The following is a 22,916-nucleotide window of genomic DNA, read 5'->3' as shown; positions in this document are numbered from 1 at the left end:
TTTATTCATTTTCGCCAATTACCCAGCAAACTGTACAAAATCAATCATACTCGCATCATTCCATTATCGCGCGATTCGCAGGAGCGGCCAGAATGCGAGAGGGTCCGACCGGCAATTGTTTTGCTGTCTGCCTAACGCGTTATTATTGCCCGCCATCATCGTGTATGAATTCGTGTATTGATTGTCTTTGTACACATCATAAAACACAATATATCGACTGTTGGCTATTATATCCGCACTCCATCCCCTCGATTCGCGACAGCCAGCCAGCCAGCGAAAGGGTTGACGAATTTCCATCATAAATGTTGGCATTTTTGTCGTCATATCCTCTATCCGTCCGCGTGGCGTTCGTTTTGTGTGATGGAATTTTTCCATTACCACTTTTCCAATATTGTTTGTTTCCCTGCCGTAATAACACGAAAAAGCAGCGGCCGCGTCACACGCCGAAACGGGGCGCGTGATGAATATTTTTGACAATTATTTGTCAATATCATCACCGTCCGTCTACGTCGAACGAGTGAAAGCGGGCGGCGAATGTGCTGCGTGCAATAAATTCTGTTGATTTGGCAGCATTTTTGTCATGAGAGGAGCGAAAAATAAATAAAACGCCGCGATTACAAATCCATCGAAATCGTCTAATGGATTAATCCATTTGTCAAAAACATTGTAGCTGTTTTTAAGACAGGGCAACAATAATTTACTAAGTTCGTTGATTTTGCGATCAGATGGTAACTCTTTTTCTCGCCGTTGTTTCAGCACTGATATAATTCGAATTTCCTCAGGGAAAAGTCATCCATCGTCTTTATATAGATTTGCTCAATAGTCTCTGTTCAGTGTGGTATTATTCGACGTATGTGCCCAAGGACAAAGTTTTTCGCCTTGCGCGCAGCCATGATTGAATCGAAAGCAATTTGAGTTGTAAAAACAATCGTTGGCAAAGTCGCGAAACAATGGAGCGTTTTACATTATTTCTTTTGCATTGAGGGAAATTCCGCGTGAGTTTGATTCAAATCGAAAATAGTCCCCTCGGGCTGACTCATCCGCGCGCTATTCTTTGGTGAATGAAAGTCGCGGCGAGAGTTGCACACAGCGCGCGGCAGGCCGAAATTTGCGTGGTTTTTGGGCGTCCATCCTTTTGACGGCAGGCCAAAAGGCGGCACAAAAGAATCCACCAAGTAGCTGATCCTCTTTTTCTTTTTGCATTGCGAAAATGTAGTCCAGCCTGAAGGCGATAATAAAACGCCAGCGCCGAGCCGCACTTTAATCTACAAAGTGTTAATTGAAAATGTGTAGTACATACACTCTCCAGCGAGCATAAGCGCGAGAGTCAGTCTTGCAGATGAAGTGTCAGTCAACAGCACACAGTAGTTTTACAACCGGTTTTATACCCAAAAAAGCCTGCTTTGGGCTGATGAGTGCCGCGCTCTCCTCTCGAAACGCCGGAGACGCTGCTGCTTTGCTGCTGATCTCCTGCGATGTGCAGCACCACACACTTCCAGCGCGCACAAAGAAAACTTTTTATTGCACTTTTAATTATTGCCGCGAGGGCAGTAATTAGTACTATTTTCCTCCTTCCTCCTCTCCATTAATATTTACGATGAGAGTCAGTTGCCGCGCGCGCTCTCGCTGCTCGTCTAATTGCGGTTATTGTTCAGAAATAGCGAAGCCGCCGAATGGGCGTGCGTCGTGGAGGAAGTGAAGCTCATTCATCCCTGTTCAACATTAGCAAAATGATCCTGTGCCGTGCAAAATTGGCTCGCCGCCACCCCTTATGTATAAGTTTTCTCTTTTTTCTCCCGGCGAGCATGTATATATGTGTGTGTTTGTAATTCCCGCAACCTCTCGTGAGCTATTTTCATTGTAGAAAAGTTAGCCATCGCTATTTTTTCTGATCCGCGCGCGTCGCTCGTGAGACGACGAGCGGTTCTTTCATTAAAGCAGACGCGCCATTAGTTAGCGTTTTAGGCCTAATTACGAAATTCCGCCTTGATTATGAATAATAATTTCGGCGCTGTCTTTGTCAATCACGCGCCCGCCGAGCGCTTTCTGTCACAATTTGTTCCGCACGGCTTCAGACGGAATATGTAAAACCAACACGCCGGCTGAATTTTGGCAGCTCGTTCCCCAAAACGAATGGCACTTGGCGCTTTTTGCTGCAACACATCAGAAAAGTTTTGAAAGGCTCATTTATTCCTCCTGCGTCAACGTCTGACGACGAGTTTCGTAAAAACCAAATAACCAGAAGCAAAAATGAATAACCTCGGTAAACGATATCATATTTTAATTGGAGTAAAAAATGCGTGTTTATCGCTTCAGTGAAGCGTTTGTGCAAAAAAAAAATTCTGAAACTGTGACCAATATCACAATTTTCTCGATACTAGAGGCTAAATTCGCTTTTGATCCCGAATTCTGGTGCTGCGAGCCCCTCTTCCTCCTTTCAGCATCATTTCCCATTCTTATCATCGAACCGCCCGCTTTTTCTTTGTCCTCCTTTTAGCGCCCGCAAAAGATCCACCCTCAATTTCGCCCGTAGCTCTTTCCACCCGCCGCCGGTGATTGATGGTTCAGAAGGCAGATTTTTCCGCGTCTGTTGTCGAAAAAATGATACGCACGTATCAAAAACCATCGCATAAAAGAGGTATCAACGCAAGAAGGAATTTTATATAAAAGTAAACACACGCAATACAACTGAGCGGCTCTGGGAAGAAAGAGGAAAAAAGTGCACCGTGAAATGCCATCACGCTGCTGGTGGTGATAAAAGGCGAAGGGATTGCTTTAGAAGTAAAAAACTGGTTTCCCTTTTCTATATTTTTGGACGAAAAATCCTTTCTTACAGCAGCTTCTTTTGATGCGAGACAAAATCTATATAAGTCTGCAGGTAAAAAACGGGGCTCTATTGCTGACGAGCGGGGGGAGGTAGACATAGATCATCTCACCCTGCATTATGTACGGCACTGCACCTTTATTTATAGTGTTTTTTAGCGCAAGGGTGCTGCCTGACGGGTGGGAGGATGAGTGGGTGGGTGGGATGGAGGGAGCTGAGGCGGAATTGAAGGATGGAATTCCTGGGCCCGCGATGAGAGCTGGGAATCTTTTATTATTATTATATTTGATCGCATAATAAGGAAATCTTTTCCTCCCTTTGCTTAGAAAAAGCTTTAAAAAACGCGGCAAACACTGAGAAGAGAGAGAGAGAGAGGAGAGATTTATATCTACTCACGGACAATTTTATAATTCTCCTTTTTCAGGCACGGAAAGGCATAAAACTTTTAATGATTACTCGGGCTGATTGATGATGGGAACTGCTTAAAATATGATGTTTCCTTCACTGCCTGCGACGCGCTCTGAGAGGATTGCTGGAATTGAACATTTTTGTTCTTGTTTATCTGGGCAGGAAAATCCGTTTTTTGTCGGGATGCCGTTACGAGACGCTCTATACACAAATAAATTCTCGGCCGTTCGTTATTTGCCATTACGGAAATAATAATTTCTCAAGTAATGCTGCATACGCTCTTTTTTGCGATTCCCGGAAGGGATGAAATGCGAGATGCTGTGATAAAAGGATTTTGATATAAAAAAAATCAAATAATACAAGAAGGAGAAGGGTTGAGTGAGTGTGGGAAACTCCATTAGGTGTTCCGTCGAAAGGATGCTGCCGCCGAAATGAGATTTTTCAATAAGCGGACCCGCAGACAAAAAAACGAGTGAGCGAGCGGGGTGCACACACACAGTGAGAGCAAACGCTGTTTTTCATCATTAAAAAGTGTAAATCCACGGAACGGAAGAAAAAATAGTACACGCTCGACCTGCGCGGAGAGGGTTGCAGCAGTGGGAGATCCCTCCCCATAAAAGGGGTAATGGTTACTGTGCTCATTGTTAATATTTTTGTTACTTCTTTCATGCAGGCGAGTGTGTAAATATAAAAAACGGCAGACTGTCGTTTCCTACGTAATCTCGTCGCAGTCCCCACGTGCAAAAATCTCTCTTTATTTCCTTTTGTCTGCCACAAAAGATTTCTCTCTCTCTTTTGAAAAGCAAGGGTTATACTGCCAGATGTTTTAGATGAGGAAATATCTTGAGAAAATATTGCTAAGAAATGAGCTGACTGGCTGGTCCAAATGGAACTTTTTTCTCGTGAAAAGAATAAAAAAGGGGTTCATTATGTTTGGAATTATAGAAAGAGCGAGCGAGAGAGGAGGAAGCCAGTTAAATTGAAAGAGCTGCCGAATGACGCGACACGCCGTAAAAAGGGTTTAAAATTTCACCCTTTTCCTCTCTTTTTCTGTTTGCAAAGGTATCAAACAAAATCCGGCTATAAATCTTTGACGACACCTGAAATTTTGTTGGACGGGAGAGCTAAATACCGTTATTTCTGCGTGCGAATACAAATAGAGGAACGAGGAAGTGAAACTTAGACGCTCTAATGGAATTATCGAGTTTTCGGCAAAACCCTTTCCCCCAGAAAAGAGCGTAAAACGGTCGTCGCTTTGGTTCTGAGACTGTTCTCTGCTCACTCCAGCTTTTGGCATTTTCCAAATTAAGTTCAGCTCGTGAAATAAAATTAAGAAATGTCCTCTCGTTGAATTAATTTCCATTTAGAGGCCATATTTATATCTCCACTCAAAACAAGTCCGCATTTGGAGCGGAGCGGTGCGTTTTCTCGTCAAAATTGGGATCCGGTTAGGAGAGAAGTGCGGAGGCAGCGGCGGCGGCGATTATTAAAAGCACATAAATCTTGAGAAACGACCGCTAATAATGCTATCTTTTACTCTCTCGGCATGAGAAATATTTGTCGGCGGCCGCTCTTTGCGTGTCCGCGTGTGCGGGGGTCCTTGGTTTCCGCGTGTTATCAACACACGCATAGGCACGCGCCTCTCGACTGTGCCCCGCGTCTGACTGAGTATTATTATGGCCGCACTCGTGTATGCATGGACCACACAGTCATAGTTTCCTCATAACCGGCTTTGATTTATAATTGGCTGACCGCCGCGGCCAGTTGTTGCTGCGTGCATTGAAAAGAAGAGTGCTGCCGCGCTCGTTCTCTTCTTTTTTTTAATATTATTTTTATTTTGCTGCCGCTTGAAAGTTCAACGCATGCAGCAAGAACGAAATTGAAAAACTGGTTGATCTCGTTGATTAGTCACCGTGATTTTTAGCATTGTTTTTAATTAATGCAACCGGTAGGTTGAAATAAAAGGCTGCGCTTCATTCTGATGAAAAACGAATGCCTCGCTTTCAAACAGATTTCGAAAGAAACGGAGCTGAGCAGGATGAATTGTAATTAAAGTGTTGATAAGCGGACGGAATTACTTTGTGACGCTTCACAACTTGAAAACAGTTTTGCGCCGCGTAATCTGCGCCTGGAATGATGATGAACCGACTAACTCTTTCTAGTTATACGGCGGCTGCTTTTTTTTAAATTTCATTCTTTGTGTTATCGCTGTCGACGTGCGATACATAGAAATTGGTTCGTTTTTTTTCTTGTTTCGCCGCGTAATTGCCGCTGAGGAAACGTTGCTGATTGCGCGAAATTAAATAATTTAGTAATTTACGGAGTTAATCTTTTCTCACCACACGACCGTTTTTCTCACATTTTCAAAGCAGCCGGAGCTGTAAAAGAAGCAAAACTTTTTGCTTTGAAATGGGTGACGAGGAATAAAAATGCTTTGGATTTTCGGGCCACTGCGGCTAATGCTTTTAAAGTTTTTATTTTACTACCGGTTCTTACTTTTAATTGCGCAAGGGAATTTGCTCAAATAAAAGAAAATAGTTTATTAAGGCAGTGCCGGCTGAGAAAACCGCAGGAATTATTGGCGTATTATGGAAAGTGTTGGATATTTTGCCGTTTATGGAAAATATACAGTCGTGCCTTTTTAACCAAAAGTGGCCGAGGTGCGCATAATAATTTCGCCTGTCACTAGGATCTCTTTATTCCTGTATGCAAATGCCGATTTGTGACTGCTTCTTTTCTCGTCTTCAGCCGGTTGTTCAGCGACTGAACTTGTTTCCGACTTGTAAATTAAGAGGCCTAACAGCTTCTCTGAGGCTCCTTTTATGGACGCCCAACAAATTGCGCCGGCGGGCGTTTAAATATGAAAAATATTTCACGTGTCAAAAGGCTGGAAACTAATGCCCCTCTATGGCATGCGAATCGACTCGGTTCTCCTAATTGAGCTTTTTTTGCGGGTGATGCTCCCAATTTTTATTTGTCCGTGGAATAAAAAAAGCAAGTCTATAATTTGCCGCTGACGTCTGACGAAGAGAAATAACGCTCCTTGTGTGTTTCGTTCGCAGGTATCAACCGACCAATGCCTGTGGTGAGTCCTTCGACGGCCGCAGCTGTGGCCGCCGCGGCCGCCGCCGTGCCGCTCAGGGAGCCCAAGGCGTCCTTACCCATTGATTACTCGCGGTACGTCCGCAAGTTCAGCAGCGCCGCCGAGTGCGGTAACAATCACTGCAGAGACCTAAACTACAGGTACGGACTCTGGTTTGTGCAAATTTCTTTATTCTTCGCTGTTCTTCCGATGGATTGTCATGATTTTTTTCTATCTTGTGACTCTTGCAGGGAGCATTTCCACTGTTTGGACTGCAACTCGCGCGTGTTTGTCAAGAAGGAAGAGATGATTCGCCACTTTAAATGGCACAAAAAGCGCGACGAGTCACTCCAGCATGGGTTCATGCGTTACTCCACCATGGACGACTGCTCAGACCGATTCCCTGGTTGTCAGCACAACCGAAAGCAGACCCACTACCACTGCATCAAGAAGAGAGCTGATGGGGTAAGCTGAAATATCTTTTCCACCCTTATCAAAAAATTTTCAAAAAGCCAATATTTAAATTTCAGTGTTCTTTTTTGTTAGAAACTCAACATGAAAATATTTGAGATACACGAAATAGTTTTTTGATGGATAGCAAGAGTAATCAGAATAATTAAAAGTTCAAATATTGCTACTTTGTAAGAATACGCATATTATATATGAGTAAGGAATGTTGAAACTGACTCGCTGTTTTTCTGCGCTCAGGAGGGCTGTGAGAAGGTGTACATTAGCACGTCTGACGTTCAGATGCACGCCAACTACCACCGCAAAGACTCGGCCATCATCCAAGAAGGCTTCCAGCGGTACAGGGCGACTGAAGAGTGCGGCGCCGCGTACTGCGCCTTCTTTGGGCAGCGCACCACCCACTTCCACTGCATCAGAACTGGCTGCAAAGTGACATTCAAGAATAAAGCAGACATGGGTACGTTTTCGCCAGAGTGATTAAGTTGCGTTCCGGCTGCTAATGAACGAATCTCCTCTTGCAGACAAGCATAAGACATATCACATTAAAGACGAGCAATTGAACAGAGACGGCTTCAAGAAGTTCATGAAACAAGAAGCGTGCCCCTTTGAACACTGTCGCTTCTCTCGTGTCTGCAACCATATCCACTGCATCCGCCCTGGCTGCAACTATGTGTTGCATTCGAGTGGCCAGCTCTACTCGCACAAGCGGAAACATGAGCGACAAGACAATGAGATTGCCTACCGTAAATTTAAATTAGCTCAAAGTATGATGAAAGGTTTTTCTGACGGTAGCGCTCCTGCAGGCTTCAATCCCCAAAATCTGAGCCCAGGAATGCTCCAAGCATTTCAGGAGCAGGTGAGTCACTGTTATTCTGTGTTTGTGAAATATTTATTTCTAAATCCGCCCGTTAAAGTCACCTTACTTGATTATTTAAAAAAAAAACGAATTTTAGTTCTGCCACTTGTTTATTTTACTAAAGAAAAAATATGTGTTTGTCACAACAGCTTTCCCAAGAAGCTCAACAAGGAACAAGCACTCCTGGTCCGTCAAGATTTGATGACTCTTTTATGTCAAGACTTGATGACTCGTTAGGCCTAAAAATTGACGAGTCCATGAACCGATTCGATGAATCGTCCACGGCTGATGACAGCCAAGAGTTTTCTCAAAATGAAAAGGATGAGGATGGAGAAAAAAGTCGCAGCACCTCTCCGCCACTTTCCCAAATCAACAAATACACAGCAGCTATGCTAGCTGGTGAGAATATTTCTAAGCATTGTTTTTACAAACGCTTCACCATATTTTAATTTTAAAGGTATGCCAATTCCCGGCTTTGGAGTGCAAGCTGGAACTTCCACTGCAGAGCCCCCAGACTCCCTGGCGGCAATGGACCTGACTGGCGAAATTAAGCCACGCAGCGACGACCTGTGGAAGAAATTTATGACCCTTTATAAGGCTAATGAAAAATGTATCAAGTCTGGAGAATGCGCCCACCTCTTCAAAGAACACTACCACTGTAACGCACTGGCCTGTGATATGACCTTTGGGTAAGCCTAACTTGTTTTTGCCGCATCTGAACAAAATTACTAATTTAACTCTATCCACTCTTCAGATCTCAAGAAGGAGTGTGGGATCATGCTCGAAGTCACGAGCAACAGGAGCAAGTGACAGATGCCTTCTACATAACGACTGAAGTTGGCCAACAACCTTGTGAATGTCCCCCTGAGTGCCCTTTCCAGAACAAGGAAACCCACTACCACTGTGGATATGTGAGTCTTTCCTCGTAAAACCAGTATTTTATTTGTCTAAATTGTTATCTTTGATGCCCTGCAGGAGAACTGTCGCGAAATCATCATGACAACTGACAAGCCCTTCAGGCGGCTGGACCATTATAAAATGCACGAATACTCGCGGAAGCTGAGCCTTGGAAAGGACGCAATGCAGATGTCCCTGGCCACTTCCATCGACGGCATGTTCAGACGCAAGAGAGGCAGACCACCAAAGAACAGAGTCATTGAGGTAAGCTTGCACCGTTTTTGCAATGAATTTTGTAAATACGTTTGCCCTTTTAGAATAGTTTCAAGATTAGACTAGCTGATTAGAGTTTTTTCTCTGGGCTAGGTGTAGAAGATTTAAAAATTTTCATTCTTTCGGCTTCAATTTTCACTCTCCCCTTTAGCTCATTGTTTCACTATTTACTCATTAGTAATAGAGCCCTTTATTTCTGTTCCTACAGGTGTGGAATGATTGTGTAAGTTTCAGTTATTCACTATTCCTCTCCTAACCTCTTGCATGGCTCAACTAACTACAAACTAATTGCTTATTGCATGACTTAACTTCGCAGATTATTAAATTGTGAAACTAATTTAATTGTAAATATTTTAGTTCTCAACTCCGATGGGTGGATCAGGCATTCTCGACTCACCACAGGCAATTTTCACGAGTTTCAAATTGCCAAAACCTACCCTGAATCAGGCCCCTGAGTCTCCTCAAGACATACAAGCTCCCTCTCCTGATGACGGCGATGAAGACATGAACTCTTCAGAGGAGAGAGACAAGGGTTCGCAGTTGCCGGTGAGTATAAATAACGTTCAAATTTTCTCAATTCAAATTTTGTATGGTCATTTTGACTAACTGAAATCAACCCTCTTATTTATATTTCGTCGCATTGCAGAGTGATGTTCGCGAGGGATTCTATATTTTTGAAGAAGGCACCGAGTGCCCTGATCAACTCTGCATCTATTCTGGGAAATTCCACTACCACTGCACTCAGCCCAGGTGCTTCTACGTCACAGAAAGAGAAGACATTCTGATTATGCACTCCAAGGATTTCCACGACAACATTGATATTCTTGAAGGCTTTGTGTTCTTCGACAGAAGCATTGATTGCAGGCAACCATCATGCCACAGGTAATGGGTTTAATTTAAAAAAAAGATTTTGAAAACTAATTTTGTTTTTTAATCAAAGCAACAAGGTGAACCGCCACTTCCACTGCACCCGACCAAATTGTGGCTACACTTTCGTCCGATACTCAACCATGGCCCTGCATGAGCAAAAGCACCGAGAGGAGGCTGGAGTCCAGTCAGTCAACAGTTCCATGTCCTCCCAGCAGCCCAGTTCTCCGATGCAACCAGCTGGCAGCTCTGAAGCTTCTCCTCCACCCCAGTCAAGCTCTCCCCTGAGCGCCAGCAGTGCCTCCTCGGGAGTACGTAAAATAAAATCAGACTCAAACCCAGCTATGGCCCTGCAGTCCGATATTGCAGCCCTCAAAACAGGTAAGACGCCCACCTTCTCACAGTGTACATTTCAAGTTTTGGGCAATGTTGTGCAGTTTTTTGCCTGATTTTTGGGTCAGAATTTCATTTCACAAAAATATTTGGCCTTTTAACATATTGGCAGTGCCTACGGCATCTGAAAATCAGTGCCAGCGTTGCCTATTTGTTACTATATTCCGGAGCACACACAGAGTTTTTTTGACAGAGTTTAATTTTTTGCTCTTTTCGTAGTTAGATATTTATTAATTTTTGTACAAATTTTCATTGCACTGTATAAACATCAGCACAGTACCTCTCGGGTGTCTCTGAATCATAGTTTTAGGAAGTATAATCAATCAATCTTTCTCACCTGCAATCTATGTAATTATCACCCACAAATGCACCTTTTTGAATTGGAAACCGATTTGGCAGTGGTTAAGGCAGCGGGAACGTACTACCCTTTATCTGCATTCTCGAGTGAGAGGCGCGCTAGTTCGTCTGATGAGCAGACCCATTCAGTCCCCCAATCAACAAGCACCACCAACACCTCTTCTACGTCAGGACTCGGTGCCCAAAGACCGTTATGCAGGGTGCGAACCGACCTGCAGTCCCGCCCTGCAGCAGGTGGGCTTTCAACCTATGTGAAAGTTCATTGATTAACCCTTTGTTTTGTTCAACCACCAAAATCAATGTATATCAAAGTATATACTTGTAAACCAAAATACGCCACTCACTCGCCTGAAACCTTCGTTTAATTAACACCTGTCTTCTCTATAAATCCATGCTTGCTTAAATTTGTAATTAAACTCGCTCCCCCTCTCTTACAGCTTGTGTGCCTATTTAACTCGCATGATTTTCTTTTGCATTCTGCACGAGTGTGTGTTTTAAATTATTAGTTTCACTTGATTGCCAACAAATTTAGAATTTATAATTTCCTAACAGATCCAGATGCTGGTAATTCCGACAGCTTGAGCCGAATGCACCAACAGTTGGCAGCCCATCTCAGCAACTCAATGGGAGAACCGAAACCAGAGTGGATGGCTCTGGAGAGGCATGTCAAGTATGGCCCCGAAGTTTCCTGCAGCCGACCCTTCTGCAAGTTGAAAAGGAAGGAGCACTACCACTGCAACGCCTGCAACCAAGTACGATTTTTTTCCCTTAAATAATCACATTTGGAAAATATTTACTGCTGTTGTTCTTTAACTGGTCAATAACCTTCTAAACCAAAACACACGGTAGCATTCTGCAAAGAATTTTTTAAGATTGGATTCTAGCGCAGGGAGGGTTAGGGGGACAGCCACAGAAAACTCCTCATTTGCCCTCTTATTAATTGCACTCATCAAACTTAAAGCATTCAGCAATCGGAAATTCCAAATATAGAGCCATAAATATATCTCCAATTCTGCTCTTTTGCTGTCCATCTTAGAGAAATAGAAGCTATTATTCTAATTTGAATTAAAAACCTTTAAACCGTAAGTTTTTTTCTAAACACACACATCTCGATTTTCAGGCATTCTCTGACCTGGACCGACTGCGTCCGCACATCCTGAAGCACAGCAGCGGCGCTATTAGCCCCGGCTCTCAGAACGTGAAGCGCGAGTCGGAGGAGGCAGATCGCGGCAGCCCATCACCGCAGAACGGCTCGTCGGCCGATAACCCCGGCCATCCATGGGACCACAACGTGGCCGCAGCCGCCGCGTCGCAGAGCATATTCGAGGGCCACGAGCTGCCACCAGGCTTCGCGGCGTCGCACGCGGCGGCCGCGGCCGCCGCTGGCTACCTGCCGAGCCCGTTTGCGCTGATGACCTCGCAGAGCCTGCCATTCATGCACCAGCCGGCCCTGTACTCATCGCCGGCTGGGCTGATGTTCGCTCCCGCGCTGCACCCGTCGCACCACCAGGCGGCAGCGCTGGCCGCCCTGCACCAGCAGCAGCAGAACGCGCTGAACGGCATGCAGGAGCACGAGATGAACTCGCTGCTGGGCAAACGTGGCTCCCCAGGTGGCATAGGCGCCGTGTCGCCGCTCGACATCTCCACCGAGGCCAAGAAGGCGCGCATCCAGAGCAGCATGCGCATCCTCAAGGACGAGCCGGTGCCCGAGGGCTACCTGCGCTTCCGCTTCAACGAGGACTGCAAATACCCACACTGCGGCTACCGAGAGCACCAGACGCACTTCCACTGCATGCGCGTCGACTGCGGCTACAGCTTCTGCGACAAGACCCGCTTCGTGCAACACACGGCGCGCCACGAGAGGCTCGACACCTTGATGGGTGGCGATTTCCAGCAATTTCGCGCCAACGTCCACTGCGGCAGGGCCGATTGCGTTTACGCCACCACCATGCCCTCAACCAATGTCAGAGGTGCGTGACTTTGCATATTCAGATTTCTGCCACAGAATCTCCCGAGTTACAAAATTTAGTAATTTACATTTTGCCGAGCCTGCACACGTGCTGACTCGGCTCCCTTTTCAACTCGTTCAGAGCGTGGAATGAGAAATGATGACAGTTGCTTTATAAAACAAGTTACTTAATTAATTTGCATTCTTTCATTAATCCAAATTGGATACAACTGATTAACGTTACGAGTATTATATAAAAAATTTTGGGTCATCAGTGGGATGTGCCGCATTAAATAGGCATGGGATGAACTTCATATGTTAGTGAAATGAAGCTTTCTCTCTTAAATAATTATTACAACCCAGTAACCACAGGACTCGTTCTTACTTTGACTGACAAAAGAGGAAACGATTTAGCAATTCACAGTGATGAAAGTTGAAATGTTAACTTTGGGTATCTTTCTTTCCAGGAGCCTTGCAGAACAAAGCGTCCCATTTCCACTGTCTCAAGTGCGAGTTCGTGTGCACTGACACCAACAAGGTGGTGGCCCACCGACGGCAGCATCAGAAGCTGGACTCGATCATGGCTGCTGGCTTTGAGAAATTCACCCCATCTCAGAACTGCAATGTGGACGGATGCGCCCACAACCAGAAGCAGACGCACTACCACTGCTTGAGCTGTCACTACGCGGTGCTTGGTCTTTCACAAATGTCAGCACACAAATACCGACATCTAGAATAATAATTAACCAAACATTAGTTGGCGAAATGTGTATAATTGATATTTATATGAAAAGAATCGGTTTTGCTGCTGCTGCTCTGAGCTGCTGATCTCTAGCTAGACATTGAAATTTTCAAAGGCAAAAAATGGTCTGTCTGATCCAACTGAATATCAGTGTACATATTTGAGCAGAAAGTTGTTATTCTAACTGGTAGCTATATGTAGGCACTACTTTCAGACAAAAGATACCAGCAGCGTAAAAACATAAATTATATAATCGGTGTAAAATGAAGGTAGAGTTAAATGACGTTTCAAGAAACAATCACAATGCTACTACTTTACGATTTTAGATTGTTTTTAATTTTTAGTGTGATATTATGTAAGCTTTTGAGTTGTTTTGAAGGACTCAATCAAACAAAAAGCGCAAAAAGTAAGTTTCAATGGGGAACAACTACTTGTTTACTTACAAAAAATTGTTTTTTATTATTATTTTAGTTTTTTGTCTTTTTTGTTGTGTGCGTTGAAGCGGATTCAATACCTGTATACCATTCTGCCAAAGGTAGATTATAATTTTTAAAAAAATGATATCCTTGGAATTTTTGTCAAAGGTGCCTTCATTTTGTTTTTGTCCCATCTGTTCTCTGTATATTAAAAAAAATGATATGGAACTTTAGGGAAGTCTGTAGCCTGTGCCTTAAACTGAATAGTGCGCATTGGCTTCAAATTCGAGAATCAATTTCGTGGTGCAAATCAACAACTATCTGCTTGACAAAAATAGCCATCAGCCTTTTTGGGAGTCCCAGCAACCTTTGAGACGTAGACACAAATCCTAGTACAAAAACGCTTAATTATGACTTTTTACCTTTCCCTGTTTTGTTCAGTAGCTGAGTCTTTGTCCCTGCCAGCATTCAAAATTTAGGCACGTGTTTGTCTGAGTAGAATAATCAATTGTCATTCATGAAATGCAATCTAGCATTTTATCACAATACATTTTGCATGTTGTCAAAATTCTATTTTGGAACTGAGAAGATAGGACGACTTAAACCATTTTGGTGCCTTGCAAAATTCTCCATTACATTTCATTCGTTTACGTTCTCTTAGAGTAATTATTATAACTTTAAAAATGTAGTAAGAAAGTTGAGATAACTTTTGACAAAGTGGGAAAATTTTACCTTTAGATGAAATGAGCATATTTTTGTATGACAAAAATACCATTCCTGGCCTTTGTGTGAGACAAAAAGTGTAGCGGAAATGAAACACATACAATGCTTTCTGAATGTTCTAAAACCACACACACACAGTCACTTGATGTCGTCTCGGACAAAAGCAAATCAATTGCCTCTTGTTGAGTTGACGTCATTCTTATTGCCGTGTAGTGTAGATAAACTAAGAGATTCCTGAAATTGGCTTCTTAACACCAAATTTTCAACCAAAAGGCACATAAATTACTAAACGAAATGCTTTGAGTGGAATAACACGCATAGCCACCACAACTGTCTAATAAGACAAGAAAGTTTTGTTTATTTGTGATGATTTTTTCTCTTTTTCACTTTAGTGCAACTAAATCGATCATTGTGTTAATCCTTACATTTATGTACCTAGTCATGCACTACTTTTGGAAATATGACTATAAGGTCATGTTTCTGCTGCTGTTTTTGTTCGTTTTTTCTCTCTCTTTCTTTATTAAACATGCAAATGGGTGCAGTATTTGTCAGTGCCTTTACCAATGCAAAAGACACAGTCACCTTTGCAAGTAATCAATTAATTGACGCGATATATATAAATTAACTGAATGCATATTAGTGAAATCAAGGAACATGTTGTGTATGTACAGCACTCGAAGCAACACTGAAACGGCTCTTCTGAATGTGTGTAATGATAATGTGATTTGACATGTATACTCCTTGCATAACGCGATTACACCGTATTACTTGTATTCAAATAATCAGCCAGCAAAATCAGCGCCCGCAAAACGAGCATAATCATAAGGTGGAAAGAGATTTGTGTATCATAAAAATGATAAACGGCACTCTTTGATTTGCGTAAGTCATGCTAACTGAATTTCAAATATTTATGCGATAACACACGTCATCTATTGTGTATTATGTTCATCTGTAAAGAACTGCTTTCCCTAGTTTTTATCAGGGCTGGACGGTTTCCGGCCACCCTCTCTGCACTTGTTATTTGCTGACGATGAGTTTGTTCACTGAAATTCGTTCATTCTCTCTTACGAGATTACTCTTCTCTCCCACACATGCGAGTGTACTGGTCAAAATTGTCCACGATTCCCAACAATAGTCGTCATCAATTATCCTATTACACACCTAGCTTCGAACATTGTGTTTAAAATTATGTTCATATAATGGAATATTTAAATATTAAAGTAAATATTATGTAGATCATTCCAGCAATGATGAATGAGATTGTGTATAAATTAAATGATATAAAAAGAATGCAAAATACTACCATGTTGAGTGGATTACAAGTATATGATTAAAAAACAAAAGAAAAAAGTACGATGTAGACTGCTGCAGCTATACCATGCTAATGAAAATGAAATGTTTGGTAGTCCTATAAATAAACGGAAAATATCAAAAAATACTTCAACTTTCTCTTTTCACGTTTCCTAAACTATCTACGAAAAATAATATATTCAGGCGCAGATACTGTGCCGTTCTACAGTAATCATGGGCGAGTTGCATAGCTGGTTTCGTTATTCCGCGAAGGCAGTTTTTTAAATATGAATTCAAAGTTAATTGAAAATATCAAATCAGTACAATGGATATCAAGTTTGTGATATGGCAGCATTCTGCTTTAGGAGTCGAATTGCTCGTTTATTGGTTTACATATAGAGTTGAGAAGTTCCTAAACGAAAAGTTAAACCCATTCCTTATTTGTTTGCCCATGGGAGTAGCTATTTTGCAACCTCTTTACCAAATATCGCAGTCCAGATAATTCCAATCAGTTTTATTGTATTGCAACTCTAGGATACCATCGCATGTCAACCTACTATTGGGGCATAAGGATATTAGTTTCAGCCTCTCGTTTCTTACCTGGTAGAAGCGCGTAATTTTAATGATTTTCGGATAAGTTTTTAAATATAAAGCATGGATTTCATAAATATAAAAATTCAGGATATATGTTCTATGTAACTTGCCTTTATTTCAATATTTCGTTTCTTTGGTAAAATATATAATATGTATTATATAAAAGTATAATCAACATTATACTCAACAGATTGACTACCTACAGCTTTGTGTGTTAGCGTGGTTAAATCATTTATAAGATTTTTACAAACTGTGCGAAACTAATTTCAAGAAATAATGAAATATTCTACACGAGTTACATCATTTGAACTAACTATAATTATTTGCCTCCAGAGCGATAAGGTTAAGATTCGCTCTGGCTCTTTGGCTATCAAAATACATATATAGTGAGACCATGTTCAGTACTTTAAAGCAGTAACGCTTGTCAAGAAATAAATAATATACATGCAGTATGTGCAAACAGTAGCAGTCTGATAAGCTTGCCCACAAGAACAGTCAATAAATAATTGAGTAGGGCCTCTGATTTTCCAGATTTAAATATCACAATATTTTACGATTATGTTTGGATGATATAAATTTTTCTGCTTAGTGTGCGATGAACTTGAATTTGAAAGTGTCTTTGGGCAAGGCCAGATCTCCAACGGGCACTTTGTATTCTTGCTCAGGCTCCAGGCTGTACCTCTGCAGAAGGGTGCCGACGATAGCGAATGCCAGGAACTGGACCATTTTATAGCCCATGCACGAACGCCTTCCCACTCCAAAGGGCAGGAAATGCTCGGGCTTCATCAGGCGGCCTGTCGAGAGGAATCTTTCCGGCTTGAATTTCAAGGGCTCCTCCCACAATTTGTCGCTCATGTTCAGTTCGTGGTTGTTCAGGAAAATCAGAGTGTCTTTCTCCACTTTGTATCCTAAAACAAAGAGATATTGGTTCATTAGTGTGTGAAAATATATTTCAAAAGTTTTAATTAAAATTTTCTTAGTTAATTTTAGCATCTAAATTTAAATTTTCATCGCTTCTTACCTGCAATGGAGCTATCTTGATTGGAAACGTGTGGCACAATTGGAGAGGAGATCATCCTGATTGCTTCGAGGATGACTGCATCGGTGTATGGCATGGTGACTCGATCTTGCAGGGTCAGGGGTCGGGCTCCGTTGCCTGTAGCCAAGTCAGCCTCAATTTTGACTCGCTCTTGGACTTCAGGTCGGGAAGCCACGAAGCCGAGCGCCTTAACCAAGAGGTTGGCCACGGCAGAATGCCCTCCAACGATGTCCTCCAGGGCGAACAAGGCAGAGTCGAAGGTGAGCAGCTTTTCCGTCTGCTGATCCTCCACGTGCTCCAGAAGGGCTTCAACGTAGTCGGTGGACTCGTCCTGAGCGACCAGACCCTGCCTCCTTCTAGCCAGACGGTCATTGATGATGAAATTCTCCATGAACTCCCTAATTTCGTGGCTCCAGTTCTTCATCTGCGCCATCTGCTTGCTGTGGAAGGGCAGCAGCCAGGGCAGAAAGTCGGCAGCGCAGCCCTGATTCACCTCGTAGAAGATGGAGTCGAAGTTGTCGATGGTGCGGTTGAAGGCAGCGTCGTGGCGGTCAAAGCGCTTGGAGCAGAAGTAAGCGGTGAAGATGTTGGCACACGCGTGCATGAGCTCGGGCTTAATCGGGGTGAAGTCACCGTTGGTTGCGTCCAAGCGGGAGGTCAGATCGCGCATTTCGTCAGCGACAAAGATGTCAAGCTGGGAGAACCGGGATGAGAAAGTCGGGGGGAAGGTGTGGGCGCGCAGCATCTCCCGGCGCACCTTCTGCAGATCGGACCAGTCGCAGAAAGCCAATGCTGGAAGAGAAGAAAAAAAATTAATTTTCAAGAACGAAGGTTAAAAGTGAGATAGAAGAGAGAAAGCAAAATGAAAGTGTCCAGTAATTAATTAATCAAAGAAGGAGGAATGCAAAGTAAACTTACAATTTTCCTTGTCACCGCAGAAGAGCTGATGGAATCTGGCGAAATTGGGCCTGCCGTCAAAGTGAGCTCCTTTCGTGACCAGAACGTCCTTGATGTTATTGAGCCCGTTGACGACCAGACACTTCTGGCTGCCCAAGTTCATGCTGATGATGGGGCCGTACTTCTTTGCCAAGTCTGTGAAGGCTGCGTAGGGCACCTCGTAGCCCCCGAGGAGGTGCAGGGAGCCGATCAGGGGCCACGAGCGGGGTCCGGGGGCGGCCGGCAGTTCTTCGTGCCCAATCAACGCCTGCTTTGCCTGCATTCGCCTGCGTCGGTAGACGTCGACGGCCAAGGCGGCCACCAGGACGGCCAAGGCGGACAGGAGGGCGTAGGAAACAATGCTTAGCTGGATCATTTTGCAAGTGGTTGTTTCTGTGGGTTGGGGATTGAGTGAGTGGATAATGCAGCAACATCTCCACGTTCTTTTATAGTGGTATGCAAATTTTCCCGAGCCGCGCGCTTGCCCCACTCTATACACACGCTGACTGAGCAGCGCGTCTCGCACAAATGTTTTTCCATGAAACTGTCTGCTGTGGAAACTCGATCGAATTCCAATTAACATATATTCTTTTGCTGGTGGACTTTCACGAAATGAATCTTTATTTTACCAGAATTCTAGACAAACTTTCCATAGGTCGTAATATCTCAATAGCATGTGCATTAAAGGGTAGAGATGTAAATTGAAGGAAGCTAGAAAAGCAAAATTAGTGTGAACACAACTTAAACGATTGCCTACCTCATTAGAAGATAAACAAAAAGTAAATTACCACGCATAATATGTTCAATAATCACACGCACCAAACTTAGCAAGTAAAAATCCCAATCGTTAAGTGGATAAGAATAAAGAATATCACCTTAAAAATAAAAATCTAAAAGGTTTTCTTCAAAAATACGACTGTTGGCTATTTATATATTGAAATGAGGTAATAATGGGTTGCTCCATTGATTACAGGTCAATTCAGCCTAATCTGCAAGTTTCAGCTTCATGTATTGGAAATTAAGATTGGGGAGTTGAAAGAATTAGCAATAATTGCAAATTGATTTATTAAAATTTCCAAAATCAGTATGGAAATTGGATGCAAAAGCAATGATTGGATCAGCTTCACTTCCTTGAGTACTAATGTTCGCGTAAAACGAAATCTCCAGCTTACGAGTGGCCAACTAGCGCTTGATCGGTTTATCATCTTGGGAAATATGAATCCGCATTCGGAGTAAATTTCGCCCAATCTTTTTATTCAAATCAGTGTGCATCTGCTCACATGGAGGGACCAAAGGTTGTGAAACAGACTTTTGATGTATTTGAAATGAAGTTTCGGCTTTATTCACTTTACATTTGGTATAATATTCCGAACAAAAATTCATGTTCATTTGAATTGAAGCAGACATACGCCAGGATGTTGGGCGTCTTATTGAATTTTCATGTAGATTTGGAGATAGCACGGATGACTTTTCCATCCTGCCTCCTCCAGCAGACCGAAAATTCAACATTTTTGGTGCCTCGGAGACTAATCTGTGGATGTTTTTCACCTTCTCAAGGTTGTCACCAGTCTACGCGCAGCTTTCCACGTTCCCGGAGAGTTACTTTCAGCAGCGTTTTAACCTATATAATCAGCGATCAAGAGTTTCCTTATGAGCGGAAACATTTCTACTTTATTTATTGCTTCATATCTCAACCATTTAGATTTCAAATATATTGGTTTCGCAGCTTAATATTAATGAAGATGAATGTGCAGGCAGACATCTCATCTGCATTTCTTTAAATTGCCAACTAGTTGAATGGAAATTCAATTACAAACCATACCATGATGTAATTGTGACCTGCACGTGGCTGTTGGGATTCAAACTTTTATATTGTGATGAAATATTGACCGTTTTCCAATCATCCAGTTCAGCAGATCCTTCGATGTCATTGTTTCCTTTCGGTAGCATTATCATACCAACAAAGTGGATGTCATTTGTAAACGTGTGTACGGTAGAAAGTTAATTGAATCACTATGTGTTGTTGCTCTAGCTCTATACCGTCGTCGCAACGCAATTTTTCAAGCAAGTGCATTAAACTTAAATAATAAGTGGATGGAAACGTCAATAGACCACCTGTTTCAACTTTCTCTGCTATATTATAGCTAATTTGCAAGCTGAAGACGTACTCCCAGAGCGGATATTTCCGGAATTATGCACATAGTGATTTCAACTCACGACATTAAAAGAAAGCGACTGATGAGCGTCATTGTAAACGGGAGCACGCGCAAATTGTTCCTAGGGTCGATGGACGTGTTCAAGTATTCAAATACAAATAAAAATATTCATGTTGACGAAAATTCAAATAAATATTAACTCAACTCAAGAAAAAGCAGACAGTTTACAAACAAGTAGTGGCGGCAAGGAAAGGTGGGAATAAGGTCAAATGGGCGATTTTTAATCGGCCTTTAAAACAGGCTCACGTAACACACTGACTTTCGGAAGGTGACTTTGTTTCATATGTTTGGAAAAGAGTTGACCTTCCGAGTGGAATTCTCTTGCTCTTCAACGAGATAAAAACAAGCCAGTGGTGCATAATCAACAGTCTCTTCAAGTGCGGTCCAAGGGCGGCTACCACCGTCATCACGCACCGTCTTCCTGTTAGCATAAATAATGCATTTGTGAGGCAGCGCGAGTGGCGCACACGCACATACAATTTCCTCACCATTTGCAGGTGGATTTCAGGTTGGTTATGTGTTGCTGAAGTTATATTTTAATTGATCTGACACAGTTTTCCGGTATTAACAAGTCGAGTTTGTCCATTCTTACGTCAAAGCAGATTTTGGTGACGAATAGCAGAATGGAAATTATTTCGTTGACGTTCAGTACACAAGCAGAAGTTTTGATTTTTTAAATTCTCATTTTCTCCCTGCTACGACGTAATGGTCTTGATAGAAACGATGAGTCAGTGAAAATTATGCCTTCTGTGAGTAGTGGCTGGTGGGCATTTTAATTTTTATCGTTGCTGCATGTGCTCTTAAAGTTAAACAGTGACCAAAAATTTGGAAATTTGCATACGGGGGTCAACAAGAGTCACCTTAGCTATTAGTGCAGTAGTAGGCAATCCACGTGCAGATCCGGACTGTGTCATCACAAATCACACACGATAAGCAGACATTACAGAACCACAAATTTTGAAATGAAAATTATAATTTCTTTGTGAATTTTCGGTCATAAATTCCTCTTTGAAACCCATATTTTTTAGAGATGTGTAATATTTTAAGCTTTCGATGGTTTAAAAATCGTATGGTACTGTGTAATTACAGCCAAGTTCTCCGAAATTTTAATTTAATCAACAATCACCATCATATACGGTACAGAGCAGACTGCAGCTTTTTTTAAATCCGATCCGAACCTGAAAAACCACGTGACAAAATGAAATGCCACAAACCACTCCGATTTAAATTCTGTGCACTACATGATTTGAGGATGTTTTCCAGGTGGTAAATTAGGTTTGGAGATGCTTAGCTAGTCAAATGATCCCGTTTCTTGTGATCCATTTTAAGCTAAACAGATCATTTATCGATTTCGCAGCAAACTTCTGACAGTATATTTTATGCTTCTGAATAGCATGAAATTCGCGTGACAAAACAGAAATATTATACGAAAAAGCACATTACACACTCTCGCTGTCTGAGTGGCACACAGAATTCAGTATGTGTTTATTTATTCTGCATAGCATTTCGAGCGACGCTTACTTAGTGATCTCCACTCCTCTTCCGAAAAATCTTAAAGGATCTGCAAAGGTCAATTGTTTAACACGTGTGTGGCAAGAAAATACTCTCAACAGAGTGAGACGGAGAAAGTCGTATCGGAAGATATGGCAAAAGCCAGGTCAAACGAATTCGTATTATATGGTTTTTGCATTTTGAGGTCTGAAGCACTGTCAACAACGGGGCCTCACACTCACACACGTTTGCGCTGCGAAATGCATAAGGGCCTTAAGCTAATATATAGTTCTCGGAGTAATGATGATTCATTGATGTGGCTGCAGGTGGAACGTGATGGCCCTCCAACTGTGTCACGGAAGGAAACTCATTTAATGCCAATCTTTTATTCACGCTCATTCAAATGATTTAAAACATATACACAAAGCTCTTCCGCTCCTAGAACGTGATTTGAATACTTTCTAATGGAAATTTAGAGAAAGTTGTTTTGAATTTTTAATAGTTCAAAATCTGTTTCCAAAATCGACAAAACATCAAAGTAAAATTTTGATCAATAGAAATAATGAACTGATATCTGAATAAAGCAACTCTAAAATTCATCAGCTTTCTTCTAAATCACGTGTTTCATCTTGCACTATGCAGATGCTCGATTTGAATTTCCTGAGGAAAAGTTCCTGGGTTCATGGTCCTCAAAATAATGCGGAATAAATAACAATCTGACCAAGAGTTTCAAAATATAAATGTTGTGATTTACTTGGGACTAAATTTTATTTATAAGATTCAATAATCTGTACAATAGCCTAGATTATTACTGCTCGTTTTTGCTTTGGTGGCTTGTGACAGAATTAAATTCTTCATATATAAAAGTCTCTAGGAAATGGTAGAAATTAACTGGTTTATCACAGAATTTGCATTCACAGTCCCCACTAGCGCAGGAGTGATAGGGCGCTTTTATACGAATCAAATTGAGTGAAACCCGTGGCAAGCATGTCTCGTGAACACGTGTCTGTCAACAAAAACGGTTCCCTTTCACGGTTTACCATAGCAGGCAGGGGTGGCAAAAAACTGTGTCATATTCTAATGCATTAAAAAGCTT

At 42.3% G+C, this 22,916-nt stretch overlaps 2 protein-coding genes across 7 annotated transcripts in view; one reads left to right on the top strand and one right to left on the bottom strand.

The window, feature by feature from the left end:
- Positions 1-15,692, top strand: part of cas (castor) — a 79,274-nt gene extending 63,582 nt beyond the window's left edge. For 2 of the 6 annotated variants that reach the window (XM_065494820.1, XM_065494821.1), the window contains exons 6-21: positions 6,295-6,487; positions 6,566-6,779; positions 7,023-7,239; positions 7,304-7,638; positions 7,788-8,037; positions 8,096-8,327; positions 8,393-8,549; positions 8,614-8,799; positions 9,017-9,031; positions 9,166-9,354; positions 9,455-9,690; positions 9,749-10,056; positions 10,468-10,659; positions 10,978-11,177; positions 11,546-12,395; positions 12,841-15,692. In XM_065494820.1, coding sequence (XP_065350892.1) covers positions 6,295-6,487; positions 6,566-6,779; positions 7,023-7,239; positions 7,304-7,638; positions 7,788-8,037; positions 8,096-8,327; positions 8,393-8,549; positions 8,614-8,799; positions 9,017-9,031; positions 9,166-9,354; positions 9,455-9,690; positions 9,749-10,056; positions 10,468-10,659; positions 10,978-11,177; positions 11,546-12,395; positions 12,841-13,112 — 4,046 coding nt within the window. In that variant the 3' untranslated portion in view covers positions 13,113-15,692. The remainder of the gene's footprint in view (positions 1-6,294; positions 6,488-6,565; positions 6,780-7,022; positions 7,240-7,303; positions 7,639-7,787; positions 8,038-8,095; positions 8,328-8,392; positions 8,550-8,613; positions 8,800-9,016; positions 9,032-9,165; positions 9,355-9,454; positions 9,691-9,748; positions 10,057-10,467; positions 10,660-10,977; positions 11,178-11,545; positions 12,396-12,840) is intronic. The other 4 variants (XM_065494825.1, XM_065494823.1, XM_065494824.1 and 1 more) reach the window with 4 other exon arrangements.
- Positions 15,693-16,229: 537 nt separating this feature from the next.
- On the bottom strand, positions 16,230-18,681 carry LOC135946869 (cytochrome P450 307a1-like). Its single transcript, XM_065495307.1, has 3 exons — positions 18,096-18,681; positions 17,160-17,969; positions 16,230-17,046 (listed from the first exon to the last, which is right to left on the bottom strand). The coding sequence occupies exons 1-3, from the start codon at positions 18,487-18,489 to the stop codon at positions 16,724-16,726; spliced, it is 1,527 nt and encodes a 508-aa protein (XP_065351379.1). The 5' UTR covers positions 18,490-18,681; the 3' UTR covers positions 16,230-16,723.
- Between the last annotated feature and the right edge of the window lie 4,235 nt (positions 18,682-22,916).

Source organism: Cloeon dipterum, chromosome X (genome assembly GCF_949628265.1).
Source record: "Cloeon dipterum chromosome X, ieCloDipt1.1, whole genome shotgun sequence".
In the NCBI taxonomy this organism is placed as follows: domain Eukaryota; kingdom Metazoa; phylum Arthropoda; class Insecta; order Ephemeroptera; family Baetidae; genus Cloeon; species Cloeon dipterum.
This window is presented reverse-complemented; position numbering and strand designations above follow the sequence as displayed.